We start from the raw sequence: 25,308 nt of genomic DNA, 5'->3' as shown, positions 1-25,308 counted from the left end.
TTGTCTTCATAGAGGTTTGTATGATGCTGTGTTTTGTGTTTTTGAATGAAAATCGTGGTGATAGCACACTGATGGTTTCGCTCTTGCAGAGCAGTGCTTACACAGAACCAAGAACTTTTATATTTCTTGTGCTGCCCTGCTGGTGAGGAATCTGGGGGTGCACAAGAGGCTGGGAGGGGACACGGCCAGGACAGCTGGCCCAGACTGGCCAAAGTGATATTCTGTACCATATGGCATATGCTCAGGACTAAAAGCTGGGGGGAAAGAAGTAGTGGGGGTCGGGGAGGGGCATTAGGAGTGATGGTGTTTGGCTTCCCAAGAAACCGTAATGTGTGATGAGCCCTGCTTTTCTGGAGAAGGGTGAACGTCTGCCTGCCGATGGGAAGTAGTGAAGGAATTCCTTGTTTTGCTTGGCTTGTGCAAGCAGCTTCTGCTTTACCTAGCAAGCTTTCTTATTTCAGCCCATTGTGCTTTTACCTTTCTGACTCTCTCCCCCATCGCACCTAGGGAGAGTGAGCGAGCAGCCTTCTGGTGCTGAGCTGCCTGCTGGGGTTAAACCACACCACCACCTGAGGAAACTGCTTAAGTAGTAAATCCTAATGAAATAAGACATTTGTGGTTTTTAGATTCTCCCCAGGTACAATCATCTTTCCTGAAAAGCAGCTTATTAGTAGTAATTATACTAATGATGAGACCCACCTGTTTGATAATGCTTCGTTGTAAGCTTAAGCTTTATGTATTTGTCAAAAGTAAGACACTACAGTATATTGTTCATATATATTGCATAAACCAGAAATGCAATAAATCTTTCTCCTGAAAGCAAGTTACATGTACAGTAAGACAGCTGTAAAATACTGTAAAATTTACATAAAGAACACCAAAATTCTGCTTCCTGTTTCCTTTTTCTGAATCTTCACTGAAATAATCTTGTATGCTATGTTTTTGGTGTTTAGTGTAGGTTTTCAGCTTGTGCATCTCTATTATACTTTAATTACCAACGCAAAAACAATTGTGGCTATTCTGTACTGCAGCTTTACACGAGTGTCTATATAGAAAATTTCTCTGAGGAAGAATCACTTTCAGAATTATTATTCTTAAAACTTTCGTTTGATTTTTCTGTTAGTTTTTGGGCTTGCTTTCAGCAGATTATAAGCAACGTCTGGAGCAGCTAACTACCAGCCAGGATGTCTGTAGTTCCACAGCATTTAAAGCAATGCTTAAATTTGAAAACTAAATATCTGCATAACTGCGTAAGTTTTATTGGGAATATTCTGAAACTAAAATTAAGAGAGGCTGACATTTTCTTCTTTGAGAAACATGCTAGTAGAAAATAATGTGCTGTATGTATGACCCTAGAAATGATAGATAGTGACTTCTGAGGCATACCTTGAAACCCACTAATACAGGTAATAAATAATGCTATTGATGTGGACATAACAAATTACTCTAGTTTAAAGTTGTTTAGGTTTGCGAGCATGCATAGTTTTATATCACTTCCCTCTAATCCTCACATGTATAGGTCATTTCTGGCCAGTTAACCAGCACTTACTGAGAGCTCTTGATTTGAAACCAAAATATGTTATTCCTCTTGAAGTCTGGGTTTCTTAATTTTCTGTACCCTCAACTGCATGATGACCTGGAATTAAGAAATCCAGTCTGAGCCAAGACTCCATAACTTTTGAAATGAATATGGGCATCTGGGTGGGTGCTGGGTGTATTGCTTGTGTACAGTCAGAAAAAAATCTTTCATGTGTTTCATCATATGCATAAATCTGGAGTGTCATGGCACAGGAAATTCCGGACTGGCATCCAGTCTCTTTGTAAATACCCATGCTGATCTCAGCATAATGCCTTCTGTACAGACATAAGATGCCAGTAGGTTTCCATTGCTGCTTCTTGGGCAACAGAGGCACGTTTCAGATGCTTACTGTGTGAAAATGTGTGGTTATAAGGGACAACACCAAATCACTTTTCATATGTTGCCATAAGCAAAGCCAGTATGCTTAACTACCATTCCCAAGAAAGCAATAGCAGCTTCACAGTCATCTCTAAGGAAGGCATTGTTTTGATACCAATAGAATAATCATTTCCACGTAACTATGTGGAGCTATACGGACAGCCTTCATCATCCTTGGATAAATCTGTGAGGTACAGGGTAAATGCTAAACCATTCTCATAAATCTGTGTCTTGACAGAAAGTTGCAGAGGAAATAAAATTCATTCAAACTGAAAACTGTTTTGGAATGCATTACATGAACACCACTCTACTTTGCAGTATTTCCTAAAAAGTGTAGTCAAACACATTATGCTTGGTAGCTCTGCTGGCTTGCAGGATCTTCAGTGACTGTCTTTCTCCCAGCAGTTTTTTTTTTTTTCTTTTAGAGGAGCTGATAGACTGCATCGGCTTGTTAAGCCAATGCTGCATACCAGTCTATTGAATCAGCTCAGTATAAGACTGTTCTGGTATGTAACCCAGCAAGCATCTGTGCTGATTTATTTTTCTTTGCTCCAGCCTAGCAATTAACAGTATTTTTTTTTATTGCATTTGCAATGCAAGCAATTCAACCTTCTTCGCAGCATTGCAGTTTGGGAAACACAATAGTCTGAAGTAGCTTATTCTTTTCAGCATTGACTGAGAGCGTTTTAGATTGTATTCCAGTGAACTGAGGCTGAACAGTACCATTTGCATAGTGCGGCAGTCTTTTGTGTCTCTTCAAGGTTTGCTAACGTACCCCCAGGTTAGGGTACTCTGTGTGTAGAAGTGGCTATTTTTGGCAACACAAGGTACTGTTCTGAGACTGACCCTGGTTTCTGCAGGTGAAGGACTGTATGTATCTACATCTTCAGTCAGTGAAGAGAAACAGTGCTCAAGAGTTGGAATTATTCTAGTAAGTGTCACATTGCTACATTAATGACTTCAGAACAACTGTCACAAGCTTTAGTGGACATCTTTGTCCCACTTACCACAACATAACCTAAGTATCTGTGGAAGTGTTTTGTCAGTTCTTCCATCCTGGCTCATCAGCTTGTCTTCTGTTATGACATTTAAATACACATAATTGGAGCAAGTATATTTACTCACAACAGTTTAGCTCTGTGATTTCAAGAAAGTGTAAAACCTTTATGTTGTTTCCCAACTGAAAGGCACTCTTCTCAAAATGCACTTGAACATCTGATCACTTTGCTTTAGCAGATTTTAACTTTTCCCTTAGGAATAGGTTATCTGTGCTGGTCTTACACATTGGCAGGTTGTTTGGAAGCAAACTAATTTTCTCTTTATCATCATAGGTAATGTGTGACGCTTCCCAGACATGGTACTTAGCTTATGAGGGAGGTATTGCTAGTTAAATTTTTAATTTATTGCATTCCATTCTGTGTTACCTAGTATATTCTGTATATCTTGATATGAAATCAGTCATAGTTATTACCTCTGTGCTAGCAAAACAATTGTTTCTGATTAATGCAAAAGACCTTCTGAATGCAGTATGCTTTACTTAAAAATATTCAAAATATGTATTGTGAGTTTTCCAGTGTTCTACAATTTTAATTTTGTCTTGTGTGAAGTCACTGATAGTAAACATCTGCAGCCAGTCTCTCTGTGTATGATAGTGAAGATACTGTTACTGATCCTTGTTCTTGCGGTATTTTATGTTTGTTCATGGAGTGGACAATGGCACTTCATAAATCATGTATCATTCAAACACTCACTATCCCTCAAGCAGAAAATAGGCCGTACAACGACTTTCTCAGGGACTGCCTAAAAGTTTCTTCCTTGTCAGTAAATGCAACTTTGTTCATTCACTAAACAGAAATCCAGAAAGTTTTTTCACCATGGAAAATAACATTGGAATTTCCAAGTATACTGACTGGTATTTAACCCTTGTTCATGTTTTTGGTGATAACTAGAATTTGCATTTACCCTTACTTGTTTCTTATGGCATCCTAGGCTGGAATCTGATTACACGTAGGCTGCCCCCAAAGAGTATTCAGTTAATTTATATTCTTAAGGAACTTTAGATTGGCATTTGTCTCTGTGAAAGCTATGAATTATGTATATCCTCTGTGCTCACTTGGAGAAAAGCCTACCATCTTCCATCTCTCATGCTTACCTATCATAGAATCATAGAATCATAGAATATCCTGAGTTGGAAGGGACCCTTAAGGATCATCAAGTCCAACTCTTGATACCGCACAGGTCTACCCAAAAGTTCAGACCATGTGACTAAGTGCACAGTCCAATCTCTTCTTAAATTCAGACAGGCTCGGTGCAGTGACCACTTCCCTGGGGAGCCTGTTCCAGTGTGCAACCACCCTCTCTGTGAAGAACCCCCTCCTGACGTCGAGCCTAAATTTCCCCTGCCTCAGCTTAACCCCGTTCCCGCGGGTCCTGTCACTGGTGTTAATGGAGAAAAGGTCTCCTGCCTCTCGACACCCCCTTACGAGGAAGTTGTAGACTGTGATGAGGTCTCCCCTCAGCCTCCTCTTCTCCAGGCTGAACAGGCCCAGTGACCTCAGCCGTTCCTCGTACGTCTTCCCCTCCAGGCCTTTCACCATCTTCGTCGCCCTCCTCTGTACACTCTCCAACAGTTTCATGTCCTTTTTATACTGTGGTGCCCAGAACTGCACACAGTACTCGAGGTGAGGCCGCACCAGCGCAGAGTAGAGCGGGACAATCACCTCCCTTGACCTACTAGCGATGCCGTGCTTGATGCACCCCAGGACACGGTTGGCCCTCCTGGCCGCCAGGGCACACTGCTGGCTCATATTCAACTTGCTGTCTACCACGACCCCCAGATCCCTCTCTTCTAGGCTGCTCTCTAGCGTCTCATCGCCCAGTCTGTACGTGCAGCCAGGATTTCCCCGTCCCAGGTGCAGGACCCGGCACTTGCTCTTATTGAACTTAACTATGATAACTTAACTTAACTATGAACTATGATTACGTATAAAGTTTACGTGCTGTAAATTACACAAATATTCCTGAGTCAGGGGAATTCACCTGTCGTTTTGGTCACTATCTGTTATTTCATCAATTGGTAAATGATGTAAAGCCTCAGATGTTTCTTTGTGTGGTGGGCAGAGAGATGGAAGACAGCTGCATTGTTGCAGAATTGTAGAAAAAGTTCTTGTACTAACAACTGTGAATTTTGAGTAGTTCTGGAAAGGTCTGAAATACATGATAATCACTGAGGTGAGGAAGGAAGAAAAGAATGAATGGTCGCTGGATAGATTGGAACAGGTCTATTTTTTACTTTTTAAGACAAAAAAAGTTCAACTACATTCTAAATTGAAAGGAGAAATTTAAATATGAACAACTCATGCCATGTTGGCTGCTAACTTAGCTTTTAGAATAAGGTAAATTGATCTCTCAGTGGGATACCTCCCATCAACTCTTGGGTACTGCCTGAAGGAATACTGGTAATTCAGGTGGTGGCAGCCTTTCTGTCATACCAAGACTGATGGAGCGGTCCTGTGTACTATGGATTAGAGCTAGGCAGTGCCCCATAAATGCAGCGTAGATGTGTTCATTACTGTAGGTCTCTGCCTTTACCTTTATAGTGAATACAGTCACAGAAAGTAAGATATTTATCTGGCATAATGCCAAATGCTTAGTAGTGCAGCAAGTATGACCTATAAAAGCTGCTGCTCAGTATTCCAAAAGGATAGCAATATTTATAATGTCTAAGTGATAATAATAGTAACAGCAATACCTAATTCTTATATAATGGTTCTCATTAGTACATCACATGGCGATTTTCAAAAGAGGTCTGGCTATCCTCATTCTACAAATGAAGCTGAGGAACAAAGAGGATAAGTGATTTGCTCACATTCCTCTAGAAGCTCACAGAAATGAAAATTGTGATAATATGATTATGTGGCTGTGACATGGTATTGCTGTCTCTCAGTTGTTCCCCTGCAGTGTTCTGAAAATTGCTTGCATGAGAAGCTTTCCCAATCCTATATAAAAGTTATATTCAAGCATTACTGTTAATTCAAGTGTCTATTTCTTTGTCTTCTGCTGCACATTACAGAGTCTTCTCCTTGAAAAATGGCCTCAGTTACAGTAAAATCTACATCTTATTGTAGATTCCAGTGTACTGTACAGTGTACTTACTGTACTGATTCCAGTGTCAATGATCAAAATGCATTTGTTGCTGCTAGTTGTGAATTAATACAGAGAAATGCAGTGTTCATGTTTTAGTTATTGTTAGTTTTGCAATAGCAAATGATTATGAAGAGAATTGAACTCTGCAGCAGTGTTTTTGTTTGTTTGTTTGTTTTATATATGCACATCTTGCCCCTATTCCAACTGCATCTGATACAGGATGCTTTGCTTTATTTTATTTATTCCTTCTTACTGACAAATCACCTGAATTATTACTTGAAGCAGCCAAGACTTGACATAATGCCGCTCTTTCTATTTCCTGGAAAAACAAAAACAAAAACAAACACAATGAGGATGTGCTCAGAACAGCGCAGGAAAGCAGAAGATGAAAGAGAAAAAGAAACAGGACTCAAACGAGAGAAAAGGACAGAGAACATAAACATACACCAAGAACCACAAAGGAAGAAAGACTGACCAGAGGCAACTGATTTTCAACTTTTCTCACTACTTCTCTTTTCAGTCTACAAATGATGGGATTTACTAGAATTTCTGCTCTGTATTCCAAACTGGCCTTTTCCCAGTCTCTCCCATGCTGTTCTCCTTCAGTCATTTCTACAAACTACTTATCACCTACTCACCTCAAAGCAGAAATAATATTTAGTCCTTGCAGAACACCTGAGAGGTGTAAAAAGTCTGTGCATAGCTGGTATCAGTTGACATGATATTGGCATACTTCTCAGCTGCCTGGGGGTACGTGAAGATCATTTCCATTCCCTACTGAAAGCTGATCAGCAGGTTGAGAATGAACAGAGTCTGCAGGACTTGGTAAACTCAGGGAGACCGGACTCTGCCTTTGCCTCAACAGGGCAAATCCAGGAACAGGTAGTAGAATGCAGACTGGGAGATGCATGACCAGAAAATGAAAAAGAGGGGAGACAATTGCACAGAGGAGGAACGCATCTTTGGAGAAAGGTACAGTTTAAGAGGCACTGAACAGGGTGAAAAGAACTTGGAAAGTGAGAGAAGGGTAATTAGAGCTAGAGAGAAGGAACAGGAATTGAGGGGAAAGCTGAAAAGATGCGCATGGCTGAGGAAAAGAAACAAGAGAAGAAACAAAAACGGTAACTCAAAGAAAAGAGAGAACAATGGGAATTGCATTTGGCTAGGACAAGGAATTGCATGCAGCCCACCAGCCAGCTACAAAGAGGAGTATGTGGTAGCATCATGTTCACACACAAAAAATGAGGTTGATTAGACAAAAGATCATTCAAACTTTTGTGACTTAGTAAAATGGAGAAGTACATAGAGGAAGGCCATAAAAAGTTTTGTTCAAGAGAGTGATTCACTCACATGCAGATTGATTATGAGTTTAGACACAAGGTAAGGGGCATCAGTAAGCTAAGTGGCTCCATTTTTTGTTGTGCCTTGGCAGGCATAGGAAACAGTGCTTAATCACTGACAAGAAACAGAGAACTTTGAATACAGGGAGCTGTGAGCAGTAATATAGACTGCCTTTCAGATGCTTGCTTGTCCCAGATGGATGTTCTGTAGAGCTATGTGCAGAAATGCAGGATATAAAAAAGGATGCTAATGCTAATCCCCTATGACATTGTGGAGAGTGTCCATTTTGCTAGGAACATGGGACCAGACCTCATGGTTGAAGACACTGCAGACACACTGTCTGGAAGTAAATTTATGCTCAGCTATGGGCTTTTGGGAAGCCTTACAGTACACCAAAAGAGGAAGTATGGGCCAACACTATCTCTTTGCGATGCCTAGGCATGCAGCTTTCTGACCCTTTCCACCATGCTGTATTTCATCTGATTTTTGCAGTGATATTGCACAGATAACATCAGCCAAATAAGTCAAGTGTCAAGGCATTTCTAGAAGAAATCTGACACTGAACCCTGCAAGGTGAGGTGTGATCAGAACAGGGACTGAGCACAAGGTACTTTCTAAAAATATGTCTGTACAAGTGCTGAGCTAACATGAGCATAGGAACATTTGTTCAACACAGCTCCCAGTTCATGAAGTTTCAGCTTCTCTCATCTATTGTGAAGTAGGACTAGTAATGGAGAAGTGAGTAAATATTGGAAAAATTGTCATACCTGAAGGTTGTGATTTTTTTTCTTTTTTTGGCTTTGTTTTGTCTACCCTAAAAAAAAAAAAAGTCAGGAAAAAAACGTGATGCTATTGCCAACAAACTCAAAAAAAGCCTCATCCTAACAATCTCATTATGTACCAGTTTCAAATAGATGCTATTTTAAACTCTGTTTGAAATATGCATTGCTAAATGAGGTAGTAAGCCTTGCTTTGAAGTGCAGGCACACAGGAACAGACTTTTGAAAGATCCTGAACATTTGAGAAGCCAAAGTCTGGATACTTGGAAACCCCACCCTGTATTCTTCAGCTTTCCAGTCTATTTAAAAACATAAGGAAAATCCCCAGTAACTCTGTGAAGGTGTTGCACTAATGTATTTTCTGAAGACAAAACAACACATTTTACTTTGCAAAGTTCAGCAGCAGAAACCAAGTACATCAGAATCATTTCCCAGCCACACCTACCTACTTTTCCTCTTCTCTTTGCTTTTGCTCTTTATTGTATCCAGAGGGTCTATATTCTTTGACTGCATGGTGGTTTCTTGCCTGGTTGCTTCCAGGGGGCTGGCAAAGGCTGCTACCCCTTCCCTTCCGCTTTTTTCTGTGGGACCCACGCTACCTGAGAAGGGAACTTGGTTGGAGGTGGTTGGTTTGGGAACAACTTCTTCCTCTGTTTTGGGGTTAGTCAAATCTTGTGGGTTGCCCCTCTAGAAGAAAAAAAAGGAAAGATTAACAGGCACAGTAGCAACAGACATTAAAAATACTTTGCACAGAGCTGATCAGCACATCTGGAACTTTGTGATAATTTCCTATACATTAATCCCCTATACACTGAATATTCAGCAAATAGCTGCCTTCATCTGGCAGTCCACTGTAGCATTTCCTTTAATAATTTTTTCTTTCTGTACTTTGAATGGATAAAATGTCCTTGCCTTCTTTGCTCATTATTTATCTGTCCCTGCATGGGTCTCAGCTGTGCCATGTCCATCCTTCTCTGCGTTTTTTTCAGTGGGTTGTGGAATTCAGCTCCAAAGATCCATTTAAGAACGTACCAATGACTGTGAGGAAAAACTAAACACTGAACAATATGTAGTATGCTATTAATTAATTCTTAAAATTGTATCGGAGTTATGGTGCACCCAGTATTGTCACTATTTTTGCCCTGAATTCTGTAGGTAATTTACAACAAGACAGCTATTTTGATAAACAGAACTGTAGATCCCTCAAAGCACACAAAAGCTTTGGCTTGAGCAATAGTAAACGATATTGGCACAGATTATACTTCCTAACTGTTCAGCTTGAAGGTTTGATATCTATTTGCCAAAGACTCACATTTTCTGATGCATTGTTTGGGCTGGGAGCTTTCTCGTGACTTGTGCCAGAAGCCTTGCACCTTATGTTAATGTTGGTATTGCTAGGATTTTTCAGAGGTTTCAGGAGAGAGATGAGCTGCAACCAGTGCTGGAATAGGTGGTGTTGCTGGTCTGGTGGGGCACAGAGCTCTAGATAGTAGGAACGTCCATTTACTAATTTTAACATGAGTTGGTGCTTGTCTGTGCTGTGGACAGAGAGTTCCACAAACTTCAAGGGCAAGAACCTGTAAGGAAAAAAAAAAAAAAAGGAAACTCATCATCAAGCACAAGTAACAACTCCTCCCAAAGAAGATGCTGTGTTTGTTAAGCCTAAATATAGGGTAAGATTGCAAGTGAGAGACTGGAGCAGGAAAAATCTGCAGAGTGGATCTAGACACTCTTCTTTAAGTGGCTCTATCTGACTATGGAAGAAATGCTGAGCAGAAATGCACAAAATGGAGGCAAAGGATATCAGCTTCTTTACAATGCCTTTATTCTACTGCCTTGTTCCCTGACAATGCTGCACCTCCAATCTTCCCATCAATTTTCAGCTTTTGATGGATTTAGAAAAAGGTTTATTAGGTATTGCCATTCATCATCTGTCTGTGTGGTAGCATTGGCCTGAAATGATGACTAGAGTGGGGCCTAAAGGTGTGTACTTCAACTTCAGTGATCCTCCTAACTTCACTGTGTTTGCAATGGGAGAAAGGGTGCAAATGTGAGGTCTGTTAATAATCTGACTTGTAAAAGAAGGAAAACACCGTAGAGAAAGGAGAAATACATTCATGTTTTTATTTACTCTTCAAAGGCTTAGTGCTCGCTCACCTGCTAAGTGCTAACTGTTCCAATTGGGATGATCGCTCTGAGAATTTCTGGAAATTTGTCATAATTTCCTGTGGGGATACATGCACTGTGTGTGCTAGCAGCATCCCACTGGGCATCGGTGAACTGGGATTGGTAGCACAGATGCCGATGGTGACGCAGGTGGGCTGCTTGTGGATATTCATCGTCTCCCCTCTTCTGTTAACCTGAACAATAACAACAAGTTCAACACTGACGTTTGTCACAAGACCTCTCAGACAGCATATAAGCAGTATATTTCATGGTGCTTTGGCCTGGGAGTCCTAGAACTTATGTAATGGAGTAGTGAGGAGAGAGGGGAATGTGAAATAATGAAACAGGAATACGTATGAATGAAAAGAGAGGAAGGAAGTTAAACATGGATAAAGAAGGACTGGAAATCACTGGTACTTGTGTAGTCCCCATTATTGTGTATCTGACTGCTGAGGTAAGAAAAGTCCTGAGTACCATTAACTTTAATTTCACTTAGTGTAAACATGATGGAAGAGGCACTGTCCTGATGATTCATTGTCTTTGTCAGTGTTACTGTGATATTAATGAGACCTCATTCTGAAACAGGATCCTGCTAGGTGCTGTAAAAACACAGGATGGAAAAAGATCCCAGATAACTTCTGTATAAGACATGAAATTACAGAAAAAGATACATGAGAAAATTCAAGGAAGTAAAATGATAAGATAACATGATCAAATCACGTTATCTACTGCTGTCAGGGTTTGGCTTTGGTAGGCAGCAGAAAAAAGTGTGTTCTAAGAAGGAGTTTGAGGGACAACAGTGCATGTACTTAGTGGATATCTAGTAGAAACTCTTCAGTGTGAGAGACAGAATGTAAAAAAAAAAAGATCAAAGGCAAAAAATTTTACATTTGAATGTGAGTGAGTCAGTGTTGAAGCTGTTTTCTCAGGCTGCATGTTTAAGGCAGCAGACTCCTTGATAGTAAATGGGGCTTGATAAATAAAGCAGATCAATCAAGTACCTTGAAAATAGGGAGTAGCAGCTAATTAGCATTCTGCATGTGTATCAACAATGCAAGATTGAATTAATCAAGGCAAGAGCAAAGGATGTTGCAATTATTACAGTGAGGTAATAAAATCCTATGAAAATCTCTGTTGAGGTCCATCATGCAAGCAGAATTCACATTTTAGACACACTGTGAATGTAATATTGTAGGTGTTTAGACTGTTGTTGGAGTCAGGCAGGGTTCTTTGGCCGGTGCTTAGGGTAAGTGATGGGCAAGGTTGTGAGATCACCTACACAGGTACTGAAAGGAAGGAGGTGCCTGAGGAAGGGTAGCTGCCATTTATGTTAGGCGGAACTAAAGTTAATGGCTAAACAACCTTAATGAACTAGCACAGAATCAGAAAATAGGTGAATAGTCTTAACTGTTGCTACAGGAAGACATAAGGGACTAACAAAGAAGGGCAAAAACATCACTCTTTGCCCTCTTCAAATTTTCAGCATTGCTGTTGCTGGACCATTGTCTGTAAAGTGAGACCAAAATAAGTCTGTATGGGGAGGGAAACACCCATGTGTGTATTAAACAAGAATAAGGATGGTGGGAATGAATGAATGAATGAATAACTCTTTAGCTGCGAGAGGAAAAAAAGGTAATCTATTTGATCAATTTTATCTTAAGCATGCAAACTAATTTCATTTGAATGACTTTTTACCTGAACAAACTTGCTTTCAAACATGGGAGCAGACGTTAAAGGAGCATATTCTCCTTGGCTAAGAAGTCGCTGAAGGTCACCCATGATGGATGTCTGACTTGAAATGATGGTCAGAAAATCAAACTCAGTACTCATTTTGCCTATCTACAAAACAAAACAAAAATAATTACACATTAAAAGGAAAATATAAGAATGCTTATACGTTGAAAAAATTTGAGATTATGAAAAAAATACATATTTTCTGACAGCTTTCATTATACTACTACAGAGCAGAACCTTTATCCTCAACACACACATTTTTAAGACCATGCAATCTCAAGTGCAAAGGGGAACTTAGTAGGGCTTTTTCACAGTTCTGGAATCCTCTTTTTAAACAAACAAACAATAACAAGAAAAAAAAAGAAAAGAAAGTGTTTTGTTTTGGCTTTCCTTTTTTTTTTTTTTTTAACATGAGTATAGTGACATGCTTTGCAAATAACGATAGAAACCCTTGGGCTGTTCTCAGTACTAGTCTGGGATGGTGACTTCTGTCTTTGTGCCTCTTGGATCACATATGTGTTTTCACGGAGTCAAGAAGATGGCAGGACTTCGGAGCTGCTGTGAAGCAGAAAGTCTCCAGCAGCTGACCAGGCAGACTTTAACACAAAAGCTGGAGACTAACATAATATTAATTGACTCACGGTGAAAAAAAAGTCAAGGCTAGTCATTAATTATGTTTCACAAATCTTTAATGGACAGATAGTAAGCTAATAGCTAGTACATACAAAAGTTAAATGATTTGTTCAAGACTGCTCAGTGAGTGGCAGAATGCCAAAGAGACTAGAAATATCCTGCCCCTGTCTTTTTAAAATCCAGTAGTAGACTTCTACTTCCCATTCATACCTTTTTTCACTTAGGAAAATTCATTACATAGCTAGAGGAGAACGTCCATGGAAAGAGAAGACATGTGTTAGTCCCTTCTGCGGAGCCTGCTAGAATTCTCCCAGCTCTAGAAACCCACGATTGGCAGCATCAGGCACAGTCTTGATGACACAGTTTCCCTTCTTGAGTTTCTTCAATGCCTGATGATATGAAGAGATGTGACACATGAATGCCTGTACGCGAGCCAGCAAGTTTTGTCATAATAAGCAGGCAGGTTGGATGGGAAGAACTCAGCTCCATCACTGCTGGCATCACAATACATCACTTGTTTTGTGCTCTCACTAGTCTTGGCAGCAATTCCATTTCTTGGTTGAATCAGGGCATAGTGGTAACAGGTAGTGTGGATTCACCTTCAACATGAACAAGTTGAGTACATGAGAGCTGCAGAGATTTTTGCGTGGATATAGTCTGCTCAGTGCAGGCTGCCAGGGAACAGCAAGACTGGGGCTGCTCTATGAGGGATGATGATAAGCTGGGAGCCAATGATAACCTCAGCAGAGGCATTGCCCTCAACAGCCAGGGCACTGTCCTCCAAACCTGCAGGATCCGAAGAGAACAGGCTGAGCATTCACACATCACATCTCTTCTGTCCCAGGAGTCCAGTCAGCAGGAGGAAGACGAACTGGAGACAGGACTGTAATCGGTGCCCAAAGAAGTCCACCCCAGAGTCAGCTCTGTAGATAGATGTGCCTAACTCTGTAGATAGCTATAGCCTAGCTCTGAGAAGGACTAGGGGGCTCAGGCCAAGGCTTAAGTGTAGCTCTCAGACCCATGGGCATGGGGTGTGGGGTGGAGGTGCCAGCTGAGGCTGGTCAGAGCAATTAAGGCCTGTTGGTGTGCTCAGGGCCCTGGCACAAGCCCAGAATGTTAATGAGCCAATGTAAAATGGTGTTTGTAGGTTTTAGCTTCTCTATATACATTCTTTTGCTGGAGTAACCTTTTTGTTCAGTCAGAAGATGTTCCAATCAACCTATGACACTATCTACTTTTTTTTTTTTTTTTTAACCCTATGTGATAACACTTTTGCTTCCAACTGAGCCAGGTGCTTGGATAAGGGGGTTCAGGCCATGATTAAACACCAGGCTGGTTGAAGCAGTATTGATGTTGCAAAATGAGAACTATGCTGTCTGTCAGTTTGAGGAACTATTGTGCAATCGTCTTTGCAGCCTCCTTTGTGTAGGTACACATCTACTGTTTGCCTAGGTAAGACCCACCAGGGTAGTTTCCTGACTGTCTGGTAGTACTATGCACTGACACAGCAGTGTCCAGCACAAATGCTTTCTGTTCTCTCTGCTATACAAAACAGCTCTGCTCCAGTGTGGAAAACAATGATGCTTTGCCTTACTGGCTGGATTTTACAAGGACAGAGAAAGATAAATTGTTGCTCTATCAACAACAACAAGAAGAAAACATTTTTCCAAAACTGAATTGCCTTTCCATCTCTAGACAATAGAAATGTAATTCTAAACACCACCACAGGTGAGCAACTGAGCTGGAGGCCACTGATTCCACAGTCAAGTGCTCACAGCTCTTGCCTAAACCAGGGGAGGTTCAAGTCTTGCCCACCTACTCCAAATACACACGTACACGTGGCACTTTTTTGGACTATGCATATGTGGTATGAAGATACCAGAGGAAGGAGAGTCTGAGCTAAGACTGTGTTAGGAAGCAACAGAGCTACGAGAACTCTTGTAATGCAGGCTAACAACACTTTTAGACCTAAGACAGTATTGCCATATGATGCTCTGTTGTGCCAGGTGTGTGTGCTGGCACAGTGCTAGCTAGCTCAGGTGACTGCATCATGCCTTGCTCTAGTGTGTCGACATGGATTTTCACTCCCAGTTCTTTAGCCATTGGTTTACTGGCTATTAAAAAAGATATTGCCATCAGTTTTTCAAGACAAATTTTGTATCATAGTTTAGGGTATGGAGTGTGGAGTGAATCTGGTAGCCTGATAGAAGCGAGACTGCTGCAGCTCCATGCCCCTTGCTTCCACCAACAGTAAGGCCACGCATATATTCCCAACAGGTGAAATACAAACTCACATATACAGCATGTATATATAGAGCAGTCACACACAGGCAGTGCCAATGGCCTCACCCAGTGCCCCTCTCTAGCTGATCGGTATGAAGGCTGGTACTGGGAAATACAGACATATGTGCGGTATTGATTCCTCCAGTGGCAGGGCGCAGACACCCAGCTTGCCCCGTAGCTGACCCCTGGATCCCGGTCTCCTCAGTTGCTGGCAGCAACATATGAGGCCCTGAGGATGCAGCCCCACTCATGTTGGTACAGACCCCTCACTCAGCTCCCCCATGCCCCTGAAATGGGTCTCACTTGTCCCACAGACCCCATGGTCTCTCCAACTGGGATTCCCCTGCTCCTGCAGTAGCTAGCTCCTGGCATGGTCTCACCTCTTCCTCACCCAGGAAAAGAAATGACATTGAATAAGACATGACAGAGTGTGGTGACTGGGCAAGGCCAAACAGGTGTGCCTGTTTATACTTGACTGGCTTTTTTTTATCCCTTTATCCCTCTATTTTCCTACATTTGTTCCTCCCCAAAACCACTACACCCACCCTTTTCACCACCGCTTGTTCCTCCCCTAAACATACCAAAAATCTTGTGCAATCCTAAAAAGTTCTTCCCTGCTTCCTTTAACATGTCCTACACCCCTAGGTGCAGGTGTAGTCTCCAGATTGTCTGAAAACTGATTGTGAGAGCCCTCCCATTGCCTCAAGTTGATGGGTTTCACACTTGGGCAGGGGCTGAGGCTCTCCCGTGACAGCCCTCCTGTCCGTAATTTGGGTTCCCACTTGCCATTTTGCCCCTGTGGTCCTCTGGGCTTGCGGAAATGAACCTTTGACATGCTGAAGGCTCCTGTGATGGACCTGAGAGTAGCTGGTGCACGGTGTTATTTAGGTTCTCCCACCTGCCATCTTCTCTGTTCTCCTTTGTCTGTGTGCTTTTCAACACACACCCTAACATTTTTGTTATTTTTGTTTTAATCTAACCCTAGACACCACCTCTTAGAAAAAACACCAGGTAATGAGAAGGCAGCTGCGTGGCTCCCTAGCAACACAGGCTGCCAACAGCATACTAAATCCTGTCTTCTGCTTTGGTCGCTGTTTTTTTATAGCACATTGGGCAAATTGATTGGATTTGGCCAGCAGAAAATTACAGAAAGCCACTCATGGATGTACAGTGCCAGCTAAACATCTTTTATTTGGATGGGTTCAAATAGTATTGCATCTCCATGTGACCATCTCCCCCTTGAAAGACTGGTGGATTAGTAGCTCTCGGGCCATTCATTTTAATTATTTGACACCTTTAGTGACGACCAGCTATGTTGTGCTGACCCAAAAGCCCCGGCAGGTTATGCTTTCAGAAAGGCACAGTGCGCCACAACCAGCTGGCTCCAGGTCTCGCCAAGTCCCTGTGCACAAATCTCCCCCAGGCACAGCACGCTCACCTGCCAGCGGGCTCCACAGAGCCACATCCCAACAGGTTTCCCACCAGGATTTACTGTGGACCTGCCTGGTCCAGGAACCTCATCCGAATACAGGACAGCTATGGGAAAATACTAAGCCCCGTTTTTTTTTTCTTTTTTTCTTTTTTTTTTTTTTTTTTCACTGCAACTTTTCTATTTGTGGATGAGAGTGGTATTGCCTTAGGTAGGATTTATTAGATCAGCTGGCAGCTCTCCAGCATAGTGCAACAGCAGCATGGTAGCTGCTTGTATGGACTCTAGGGTAACACGGATATTTATGAATGTCCTTTTGTAAAGATGTTAGGGTTGCCATAAGTTTTCCTGAGCTCCTATCTCCCCTGATAGAGTGAAAGATTAAGAATAGCAAACATGGATTAAAATATCTGTTGTCCCACCTCCTCATACCCCCTTCAAAAGCCTTTTTCTTGGGGTACAGAAGTTCCTTGGGGAAACAATCCAGAAGATTTCAGCTAATGAAGATATTTAATACTACAAATAACTTAGTATTGTCAACAGGCTCTGTCAGTTCACCATTCATCCCTTTTCTAATATATTTTAATATATTTTTAAAGACAAAGACCCCTACAAAGAACAGCAGACAGATTGCTCAAAATTGAGTGAAAATGTGTTAAAGCTGAGGAAAATTCAGCTGAGGAAATTCAACGCTGCTAAAAGTCAAATGATGCATACGAGGAAAACATTTTCCTGAACTGTCATCTAAAATTACTGTTTCTGGGTTGACCACAACCAATTAAGAGTGAGACTTCAAGGTTATCTGAATTTTAAGAGCTATAAAAACACATTGGTCAGAAGCACTGAAAAACAACAATTAATATTAGGAAACAGAGGAGACTAGAAGTCATTATTACGCTGTTATAAAAGACAGTTATGCCTTTTACTACTGCATGCAGTTCTGGTCTCCTTGTCTCAGAAAGATTACAGTAAAACTGAAGAGGGTGCAAAGACATGCAGCAGGGATGATCCAATTTATGGGCCCTTTGAGATGGAGCATGACCACACACAAAGGGCAGACATGTAGATTAGGATTCTTAATCCAGATGAGAGCCGTTTACAAATCTGTGGGTGGCAATGTGAGGGTGGCTTCTTGTTGCTTGGTCCAGCATGAAAACTAACAGGCATCAAATGAAACTAGGAGGCGGCAGATGCAGAACAGAATAGAGGAGATAATGCTTCACACTGTTAAACTGTGGGAATTCTTGTAGCAAACACTGTGGGTGCTGGAGGAGTATTTGGGAGCTGTATCATCTGCTTGCCATTAATTTATACTCTCCCTGAGATATGAGCTATTAACCACTTTTTTTTTTTTTTCAGGGGGAAGGCTTTTTTTCCCCCCCCCTGAAATCTCACAGACTGCACAGCACAGGGATTTCTGGCATTCTGTTGCCTCTCTCTTGGCAGTTTCTTGAGTGGTTCCACAAAAGCTGCCTTCTCTGCTTGAAACAGCCATTACCAGTGTAGAAAGTTGTTTGCAAACATTATAGAGTGGCTTCTCCTGGCCCAGTGCCTGGTCTGCACATCACTGCAGAGTTGGGTCCCATTTGGTGGTCCAAACAGCACAACGTTTCAAAATGATGAAGTGATCGTTCACTTTGCCACCACAGACAAACATCTGGTTAGTAAATGCTCCTGTCAGACCGGTTGGTAATACTGTGCAGCTCTTGAAAAGCTTTGCATCCTTATGTGCTAGCTCTCATTTGCCCTGCTGATCTTTTAGATGTGTGTTTGATAATGGCATCCCTTCAGACCATCTCAGGTCACAATAAAATCCACAAGGAGAAAGTCAGGTACTGATGAAGGGTACTTTGCATGCTTTCTTCTCAGTTGGGTGGGACAGTTCTTTTGCTATTCCACTGTCTGGAAACACTTCAGTATTGTTTGTGTTGGTGGCTTCACTGGATTTATAATTTGTGTTCAGATTATTTCATCTTGATCCAATTTCTCTTAGGCCCAATCCACTATTTTAAGACATTTTCACATTTCATCTAGCTCTTGGACAAGTATGATTTCTTTTTATAGATAGAAATGCATCAGGATATGATTGTTATAATCTGGCACTATCCCGTACTGACAAAAAGAGTAAATCAGGATTTTGGAGTCCTCCTCTGCTGCTGTTTTTAAGGTAGTTTTTGCATAGCTATATACTTTTCTTCTGGAAAACTCTCCTCTTACACTCTTCTTGAAGTTACTTTAATTCTAGTTTCAAGTCACTGGTTATCAGGCTCATGCTAGTGCATTTACTTTCTCTACTATGTTTGTGTAGAGTTACTGGCACACAACCAGTTCTCAGGTTTGCTTGTAATTACCTCTGCAAGAATTAAGTTTGCTCTCTGTATTTTTAAACCCAAGCCGGGTCCATGCAAATGCAGAAGTTCTTGCAGAGAGATAAAGCATGCTGAAAGTCACCATGCAGTGCTGTGATGAACTAGTAATCCCAGCCAGACCAGTCTGACAGCTAGAGCCACTGAGCATCTGTGCATTGCCCTCTGAAGCTTTTTATTCCAAGAGCTTTGTCAGCTTGGGTGCAATATGGCATGAATGCACAGGGCAAGTCTTACTCTAACGCTGAGTGTGAGTCACTAAGCCCTTTCAGAAAACATGCAGCTAGCAGCACGTCAGGAGGTTGTAACATTTCCAAAACCCACAGGCTTTTTCTCCCCATGAATTATCCAGGAAGTGCCTGCATTTCAATACACAGTCTAAATCCAGCGCAGAGACTCACCTTTCTGGGTGGAGGCTGGGATATACTTACTAGAAAACAAAGATCAAGGCTGAAGAATCCACAAGAGAAAATAAATAAATAAATAAATAAATAAATAAAAGCAGAAGAAACAACAATGTTGTTTTTTCACTTTGAGCAAACAGAAATGAAGCTGCTGACAGTACTGTGTTGAAGGCACAGCGAATACTATGGTTTTTTTTTCTGTGGAAACTGGCTGGCTTTGGAAAGGTGAAGAGGTTGCCAGACCATTCTGTAGTTACAGTTAGTAGAGATCATGTTCTTCATCATGAGGTTACGGTGCTTAATTGCAACATACTGACCAAATACTGCTGTGGGAAATTATGCCTTGCCACTTCTCAACACAGATTGCTGCTTTAACTATCGGCTGCTGTGGTTCTCCCCGCTACAACCCCTTTTACTTTCTTTTTGTGGCTGTGAATTTGACCACTTTGTTATCCCCCTCTCCTAGAAACGTCTCTGCTTTCTTAGACTACATCCAGAAATGTGCTTGCCCATCTAACCTGCAGTACTAAAGTTTTCTTTAGCTTCTTCATGGGAATAAGACCAATTAACTAGCTTCAGCAAAGAGACTGCCATAGATATAAGGCACCTAAGCAGAGTTTCTGCCCAGGAATGTTGGGAAATGCTTAAAATAACCTCACAAAAGGAATATTAGTTTGGGGATATATTTCTGAATCTATTTGGGATAAAAGTATACCAGATTTTTTTTGAAAGTGTCAGCACAAATGACAGACAATCTTCACGCTTCTCGTCTGGTATTAAAAACTAGTTTCAAATTTCATGCAAAGTAAAAAAATAGATTTTTTTGGCAAGTTTTGTGCACGAAATTTCAACATCTACCCTCTTCTTTCCTATTCTTATTTTCCCTTCAGATAAGAGGAAGACTATAAGGATTATTACATGCCAGACCAATGTATTGCTTGATAACATAGCCTGAACCGGTGTCTGACTCCTCATTTAATGCTGTCCCACCTAGTCATGGGAAGCACAAAGCTGTATATGCAAATATGCCAAAAAAAGCATCCAAGATGTAGACTCTACCTTTAAACCACCTATTCACTTCACTGCTTTATGCACTTCCTGAGAAATGTGCCATCAGCACTAACCAGTACTTCTTGCTTTTTGGTATCTGACCATTCCCTTTGATTATCTTCTTTGTGAACTGTAAATACAGGTACCTGGAAACATCTCAGTGCTGTTGTGATGTAAGAAAACACAGCTGTGGTGTTTCTTTTGTTTTGTGTTAGTGTATATTTTTCTTATCCAACATAAAACCTCACAAACTGCTCAGGTGACAGTGCTGGTTTTGAGAAGCTAAGTATTAGAACATAATGAAGTGCTGCATCATCTTAGTCTGGTACCTGATCTCCAAAATAGGATGTCTTACTGTCAAGTCTCAGCTCCCAGATGTAGTTCCTGCCTGGCAAGTGCTGGCAGAAGGAAACCTGAGGAACTTTCCCAAGCACAGATCAGGCAGGCCCTTAGCATTGCTGCCAAACCAAGGCAACAAGGCAGGCACGCACCATTATAACAGTGACAGATGTTGAACCAAGGGAACTGGGTGGAAAAGGTGGATCCAGTCACTTCACTGGGAACTTCTGTGCAGGCTGTCTGTGGCCTGGAGACCATCTTTACTGGCCACGAGGCAAGTAGCACTTCTGGACTGAGACGTGTCAAAAGAGACAAGCTTCAGCACTCAGCGCAGAGCAGCAGGGTGGGGAGGGCAAAGACAGAATTGCAAAGCTATTCCAGTTTTATGTTGTCCTTAAGTATAACCCATGTTGTAATATCTTTTAAGTGCAACCCTTCAGCTTCAGAATCAAAAAGGCTAAAGATTCCATGTTAATTAGTAATCTCTGGAGTCATGCAGCTCTCTAATAACTACCCAGAGATCAAAGACATTTCATGTCTAGCATATTTTAATATCAAGATAGAATTAATGTTGTAATTTCTGTAATTAAGGTCTTGAAATTAGTATTTAGAAAAGGCCACTGTATGCTTCTATTTATCTGATCAAATACAGCCAATTTTTTGTATGGTGTTTCACATCCAAGTGTACAGTCAAAGTTTTGCTATCAGCTGGCCAGGACACAAAAGTTGTTTGTAGGTCATTGTAGGATTCCCCCAGCTGGATGAATGGGACTCAGAAGACCCACTATATGTTTCTACCCAAGATCATTCCCATGTATGGGTGCTGAAGAAAATTATGTGAAAAGAAGAAAACTACAAATGTTGGAATACCAGCCTTCAGTCTTTGCTGGCATCGCTTCTCATTAAGATACGTTGCTACTTTGACAATGCTAAAGCCTTATCTAGAGAAGTAAAAATAGAGAAAATACTCCTTAAATGTTTCCATTTGCAAGTCTTAGTCCTTGAATCAAAGTACCCACATATTTGAAGACCCTTTTGTCCTTGATGTCTTTTTGGAAGCTGCCGACCAACAGCGATTTTGGAATGTTGAAAGTAAAAGTGATTCCAATTTATCTGTCACATTTGTATTCATTTTTATTACAACAATTAAGCCAAATTCTTTAGATGTTAGGCTTGATAACTGAGACATAATTGTAATAATGATTTAAACTGCTCCCAGAGTTACCTCTCCAACATACTTCTATTGCTTTCAGTGTTAATGAAGGCTTTGCTCTGTCTGTGTCTCTCAGAAACTGCAAAGTTCATTTTCTTGCATAAAACCTTGAACACTGGGCAAAGAGCATTACAAAACACAGCAGGGTGGCTAAAACAGTTTATATTAGCAGTGATTTGAAAAAAAAATCTTGATTGTTTTAACCTCTAAATGCTTTATTTGTTACAATGGTGGGTGTTATGATGCCAAGATATGGTTTAAATGGAGCCATGCATCATACACAGCGTACTGCCAATTCTTCTCAGCCACATTTGTATTGAGTAATGGTTTTAATGTCAGCCAGACCCAAGATATTGCAGATAGGTTTCCTCACATCTCTCTTTTATCTTTCTCTAGCATTTCCAATTGTATGAACAATCTCTCATATTATTGTTACTGATGTCCTCTATAAACTTCCGATTTTTCACTGTATATGCTGCCTACTATTGGCCTGTAATAACCCTGAGCTATGTAATAATCCTTTTGCTTAAAATAGGCCATGTTGTACATTATTTCTCAGAGATGAGTTAAACTTTCCTCTCCCGCTATTGCTGTGGTTTACAATATTGGAACAGTAAATACAGGCATTCATGAATTTAACTTGATGCCATCCTGCTGCTATATAGAGAGACAACAAGTGTGGACATGTAGTCCAGAACAAAGAAATATGATCAGCAAGTTATATTAATATTTTTCTGAAAGATCATTCCCTGGAGTACCTTTGACCATGGTGTATGCCCACCTACCCGCTTTCTACCTTTGTAAAGGCCTGTGCAGGGAGTATTCAGGCTGTTGCAAGGCAAAGAGTTAGGTCTTAAAACCAGCCTCGGGGATGCCTTCTCCAGTTATTGTAGAACTACAACTCTGATCCACTGTGGCTGTCAGGACTTAAACACAATTTTCTGTGTCCTTGTTCCTGGCTAAGTCCTCCAACAATATTATACACAAAAGTTTTGACTTCGTGAATGGAGTTGATGGGACAGCATTTGACCCAAGAACTTCACGAAGCAAGGTGCAATATGGCACTGATATGATTTTAATCACAGATGAAACATGAAATCTGGCAAGGGCTGAACAGTCCCAGTATCAAAAGGAGAACCTCAGAAAAAGAAACTGAAAGCTCTATCAAATTCCACACAAAGCAGCACAAGAGCTGTTTGCAACTACTACACAATTTAAACAGGAAAAAAAAGTATTTTCCAGCTTTGACTGGTCCAATTGTAAAACCCTCCAAATGCTGCTTCCATTTTGTCCCCTGGGAGATGAGTTTGAGAGAGCTCACTCTGTATTTTCAGTTTGCCCGTGATATACTGTACATTAGGGAAGGCTCTAGATTCTGTTTACTATTTCCCTTCCTTCCTCTCCTCTTCCCCCATCCCAAATACCCTCTTAAAACACTTTTTATTTTTTGTTCAAACAACAAGGCTAAACAGGTGAAATTTTAAATAATGATTGAGGATTTTTTTTATTCATTTAAGTTTCAATATCATTACAGAAAATGTTATGGTACAGAGTTGTTTAACATTAGTTTTATTTCTTTGCTCATTTAATTTCCACACGAATGCTGGTAACACTAATATCTGTACAAGATCAGTCTTTGATTTTTTTTAGTTTTTAGTTCTGTACATTTTTAAATGTATTGGTTAAAAAGGCTGTCAGCACTTAAGGAAGCAATTTTTTGTTTGTTGAAATAAAAGGTATCCAGTTACTGCCCAAGAGTACTGAGCTGGGTGGCTGCCGGGACAAGAGAGATCCCTGAACGCGCAGCGAGGTGAGGAAACCTCGGGGCTTCATTGGGTTCCCAGTGCAGCCACTCCGCTTTTGGCACTGTGCACATCAACACGAGATACAAGATAAAGAACAAGCAGAAGCTCTCTGTGAAGCGGTTATGAAGCATACTGATAAGGGAAATCCAAGTGTTGTCTACGCTAGTATAAATAAGCAGACAGCCTTGTTTTAAGAGCATAAGTAGTTGTATCTTAAAGATGAGAAAAAACACAAGTTCTGCAGGCACCTACTGCTGTCTACTAAAAGCTACCGCTATTAGAACTAGCATTGAACACACAAAGCAATTGCAAGGAAAGGAAAAAGTTGCTTTGATATAATCAGAATAAATTTCTTCATTAAGATTTCTTTTTAAAGATTTTTTTAAAAGGTATTTATTTAAATTCCATTTGAAATATAATTCAAGATGTTGACTATACTGATCAACTTTTATCCAAATCAGAAAAACTAGCTGTGCCGTTGCATATTACAGGATACAGTCAATGATATGTGGACATGCATCAAAGCTTCGCTCCTGCTGGTGACATCATAGCCTTCCAATGACCATGACATCCACCACCTCCCCCTTGTGAAGCTCCACATACTGCTCTGTCTTTGGAGGTAGCATCAACAGTCCATTGGCACTGCGCATACTCATCAGACGACTGCTCATCTGATTCCCTACAGAAGAGTCAGAGAAAAAGCTCAATTAGTTTTTCAGTTAGTTTCAAATGCTGCAACACACCAGGCAGGAAACAAGAGCTGTTCTTACAGATACTCATGTTACTAACTTATTCACAGAGCTGAGATTTAGCTGCTCAAAGGTAGAAAGGAACAGAGAACTATGTAGAGAAATAGTCAGCATCCCATCGTTCTGGTTCTCAAAACACTCATTTCCTTGCTGATTACTTTCCTATCCAGCCTTCCACATTTTTTCCCCTTACATCTTTATCTGTACTTCATATCTTGTTGTAGTAAATTGCTAATTGCTTTTCTGTTGGAATTTCTACTTCTATCAAAATTACTTTATTTTTCTATTTGTGTATATAGTTCAGATTGTAGAGACCAAAACCAGCACAGTCTAGAATGTTTTTAATATACCAACTCAAAAGAATGGGTTTCTTCAGGACACTGAGCTATACAATATACCCTGGAGATAAACAGTATAGTATTGGTTGTAGTGACAAAAAAATTAAAATGCAGTAGGAACTCATGCCCATTAATTTATTGGTTTTCAAACATTTGGATTGACAGAGAAATCATTCCAGACAGTCTCCTTGCATAAGGAAAGAAGTGGCACATAACAAAACAGAAAAAGCATTCAAATGTACTATTTACCTCAACCGCAGCTGAGTATCCAGAAGCATCCCTAGATGGCAAACAAGACTAATAAAAGTCTTAGTCTGCTATAAGAGAACATATACTGCCACTGATGTTTCTTCTACTTCTCCAGTTCAGCTAGAATCACACATCTTTTATATGAATGTTTCTAACTCTGCCCCAAGCCGTGTTTGTTTAGTACATGCACAAAGAGTAATGTGCCTGTGAGTACAAGCGAGCATGGATGAGTATTTACAAAAAGGAATGTGCGCATATATGCAAACATACAAGTATGTTTTGTGTATGTATAAAGGCAGCTTATTCTGATAAAGGTTTTAACTTTAA

General features: G+C 40.8%; 2 protein-coding genes across 33 annotated transcripts in view; both read right to left on the bottom strand.

Annotated features, from left to right (window-relative positions):
- Positions 1–5,513: 5,513 nt before the first annotated feature.
- GARIN2 (golgi associated RAB2 interactor family member 2) lies at positions 5,514–14,582 on the bottom strand. 3 transcript variants are annotated; one of them, XM_080595335.1, is made up of 8 exons: positions 13,356–14,582; positions 12,967–13,145; positions 12,085–12,228; positions 10,381–10,583; positions 9,536–9,800; positions 8,669–8,910; positions 8,212–8,258; positions 5,514–6,422 (listed from the first exon to the last, which is right to left on the bottom strand). In XM_080595335.1, the coding sequence occupies exons 3-8, from the start codon at positions 12,217–12,219 to the stop codon at positions 6,376–6,378; spliced, it is 939 nt and encodes a 312-aa protein (XP_080451461.1). In that variant the 5' UTR covers positions 12,220–12,228; positions 12,967–13,145; positions 13,356–14,582; the 3' UTR covers positions 5,514–6,375. The 3 variants fall into 3 exon arrangements, with proteins under 3 accessions (XP_080451461.1, XP_080451462.1, XP_080451460.1); XM_080595336.1 differs by having other exon boundaries at positions 13,543–14,582; XM_080595334.1 differs by having other exon boundaries at positions 12,967–14,581.
- Positions 14,583–23,318: 8,736 nt separating this feature from the next.
- The window catches only part of GPHN (gephyrin), a 285,375-nt gene continuing 283,385 nt past the window's right edge, over positions 23,319–25,308 (bottom strand). For all 30 annotated transcript variants that reach the window (XM_080595302.1, XM_080595327.1, XM_080595326.1 and 27 more), the window contains one exon: positions 23,319–24,324. In XM_080595302.1, the coding sequence (XP_080451428.1) occupies positions 24,191–24,324 (134 nt within the window). In that variant the 3' untranslated portion in view covers positions 23,319–24,190. The remainder of the gene's footprint in view (positions 24,325–25,308) is intronic.

This window comes from Anser brachyrhynchus, assembly GCF_964034855.1.
Source record: "Anser brachyrhynchus genome assembly, chromosome: 5".
NCBI lineage: Eukaryota > Metazoa > Chordata > Aves > Anseriformes > Anatidae > Anser > Anser brachyrhynchus.
Note: the sequence above shows the minus strand (reverse complement) of the source record. Positions and strands in the feature narration are given on the sequence as shown.